General features: G+C 54.1%; 1 protein-coding gene across 1 annotated transcript; it reads right to left on the reverse strand.

Moving 5' to 3' along the window:
- Window positions 1-369: 369 nt before the first annotated feature.
- ZBTB26 (zinc finger and BTB domain containing 26) lies at window positions 370-1,876 on the reverse strand. Its single transcript, XM_019510865.1, has one exon. The coding sequence runs from the start codon at window positions 1,853-1,855 to the stop codon at window positions 530-532; it is 1,326 nt and encodes a 441-aa protein (XP_019366410.1). The 5' UTR covers window positions 1,856-1,876; the 3' UTR covers window positions 370-529.
- Window positions 1,877-1,882: the final 6 nt, after the last annotated feature.

Raw genomic sequence — 1,882 nt, forward strand, 5'->3', positions numbered from 1 at the left:
CACCCCCCTGCCAGCCTCAGAAGCATGGGAGAAGGTGGGGTTGGAGGGACAAGCTGCCCAACCACCTGCCTGTCTGCATCCAGCAGAGCACACTGCCAGATCATGGACTGACCTGGGAGCTGCTGGGCGTGGGGAGCAGCTGGGGGAAACCGCTTGCCTGTGGGATGCTGGGGTGCCCGGTGCCAGGCAGGAGGAGAAGTGATTGTTTTCCTCCTGGCACGGGGGCCAGACACCACAGCAGCCTTGGAAGGACCCCAGTTGAGAATCACTGCCCAAAACTGAATCGGAGAAAATGAGGCAGTCAATTTAACCGCATCATCCACAATAGGGGCACAGGTAGAAACTTGCAGGAAGATGATATTTTTGGTGAATAACAACTACTAGAATGAAGGCTGAAGACCTGTTACGCTTTGTAATTCAACCCTCCTGTATACAACCTTATGGAGCAGGCCACCTGCTTGGCAAAGAGACTGAACCAAACTTGTTCCTCTCACCCAGGACACTTCCAAAGGGCTGCTTCCGCAGCTGCTTAGTTGTTGACACAAGTACTATCACTCCTTAAATTGAGCACAGCCTGGGCCAGTTTTCCTGCATCCAGTACCTGGCTCGCGTCCGCTGGCTGACAGACCTTACTGTCTGTAGCGGTGCTACAGCTGAATGAGTCGAAGTCAACCGTTATATCTTGAACATTCCTTTCATTGGCATTGTCAAAGCTATTTTTACCATGTAGCTGTTTAAGGTGTTTCCTCAGGACAGGTTTATGTGCAAAAACCATGTCACAATAGTTACATTTATGGGGCTTGTCTCCACTGTGCAGATTTAGATGGTCCTGCAAGGAGCATTTCTGAGAGAATGTTTTCCCACAGATCTTGCACTGAAAAGGTTTGATCCCCGCGTGTACCCTCATGTGCCGGTGGAGATTGCCTTTCTGAGTGAACGTCTTGCCGCACAGCAGACACATGAACAGTTTATGCATTTTTAAGTGATTAGCATAGTTTTCCAGGTGCCGGAACACCCTGGTACATTTGGGACACTGATGATGCCACTGGAGCCCTTTGTCTATGCCTCGATTGTTGGGGCCAAACATCTCTTTAGAAGCCATCACGATATTGTCACCGCCAGCATAGGAAAGAGCATAGTTGTGGAGATGGTTCTGCTCGATTTCATTCGCTCGGTTTTCCACCGTGGAGTTGATTAAAAAGTGCTGTGGCTCGGAGGAATGCAAAGCAGTCTGTTCGGAAGAAATGAACGGGGCCGTGTCCTTTTTACTTCTGACCTCGGACACCTCCCCGATGGACTCGACCTTGACAATCTGGATGTCGCTGTCCTCCATGTCCAGGCTGTCTTCCGAGGGCTGAACGCCCGGCGAGTCCTGCTGCAGGGAGTCGTCCTCGTCGCCCGGCGGCTCCTTCAGCTCCGAGGAGTCGCTCTGCCGCTCACAGTCCTCCTTGCCCTCCAGCGGCTGCTTGGGCTTGATGAACTTCCAGAGGGCCTGCGTGCAGCGCTCCACGATGTGGCTCATCTGGAGGAAGCTGGCGGCCGTCAAGTAATTCACCAGCTCCATCTCGGGGAACTCCAGGATGCCGCTGTAGCAGGACAGCAGCAGCTGCCGGCCCACCTCAGAGCTCTGCAGGATGGAAATCTTCACCTCGCGGGAGTCATTGAGCAGGAACTGGTCGCGCAAGAAGGGGGAGCCGGCGGCAAAGACAATCTTGTGCCCGTGCACCTCCGCGTCGTCCACACGCACCACCACATCGCAGAACTTGTTCTCCTCACGCAGCCGGCTCATCTTCTGCAGCATCGAGTCGCCGTAGTTGTCGAACTTGAAGCGCAGCAGGTCGGCGCGCTCCGACATCCTGGCCCCACAGGCGGGACAAAGCAA

This window comes from Gavialis gangeticus, unplaced genomic scaffold (assembly GCF_001723915.1).
Source record: "Gavialis gangeticus isolate Ggan-Ray unplaced genomic scaffold, GavGan_comp1, whole genome shotgun sequence".
NCBI lineage: Eukaryota > Metazoa > Chordata > Crocodylia > Gavialidae > Gavialis > Gavialis gangeticus.

Bases quoted from the DNA above. Each gene is read 5' to 3' on its own strand.
- ZBTB26 (XM_019510865.1), bottom strand. From the start codon at position 1,855: ATGTCGGAGCGCGCCGACCTGCTGCGCTTCAAGTTCGACAACTACGGC.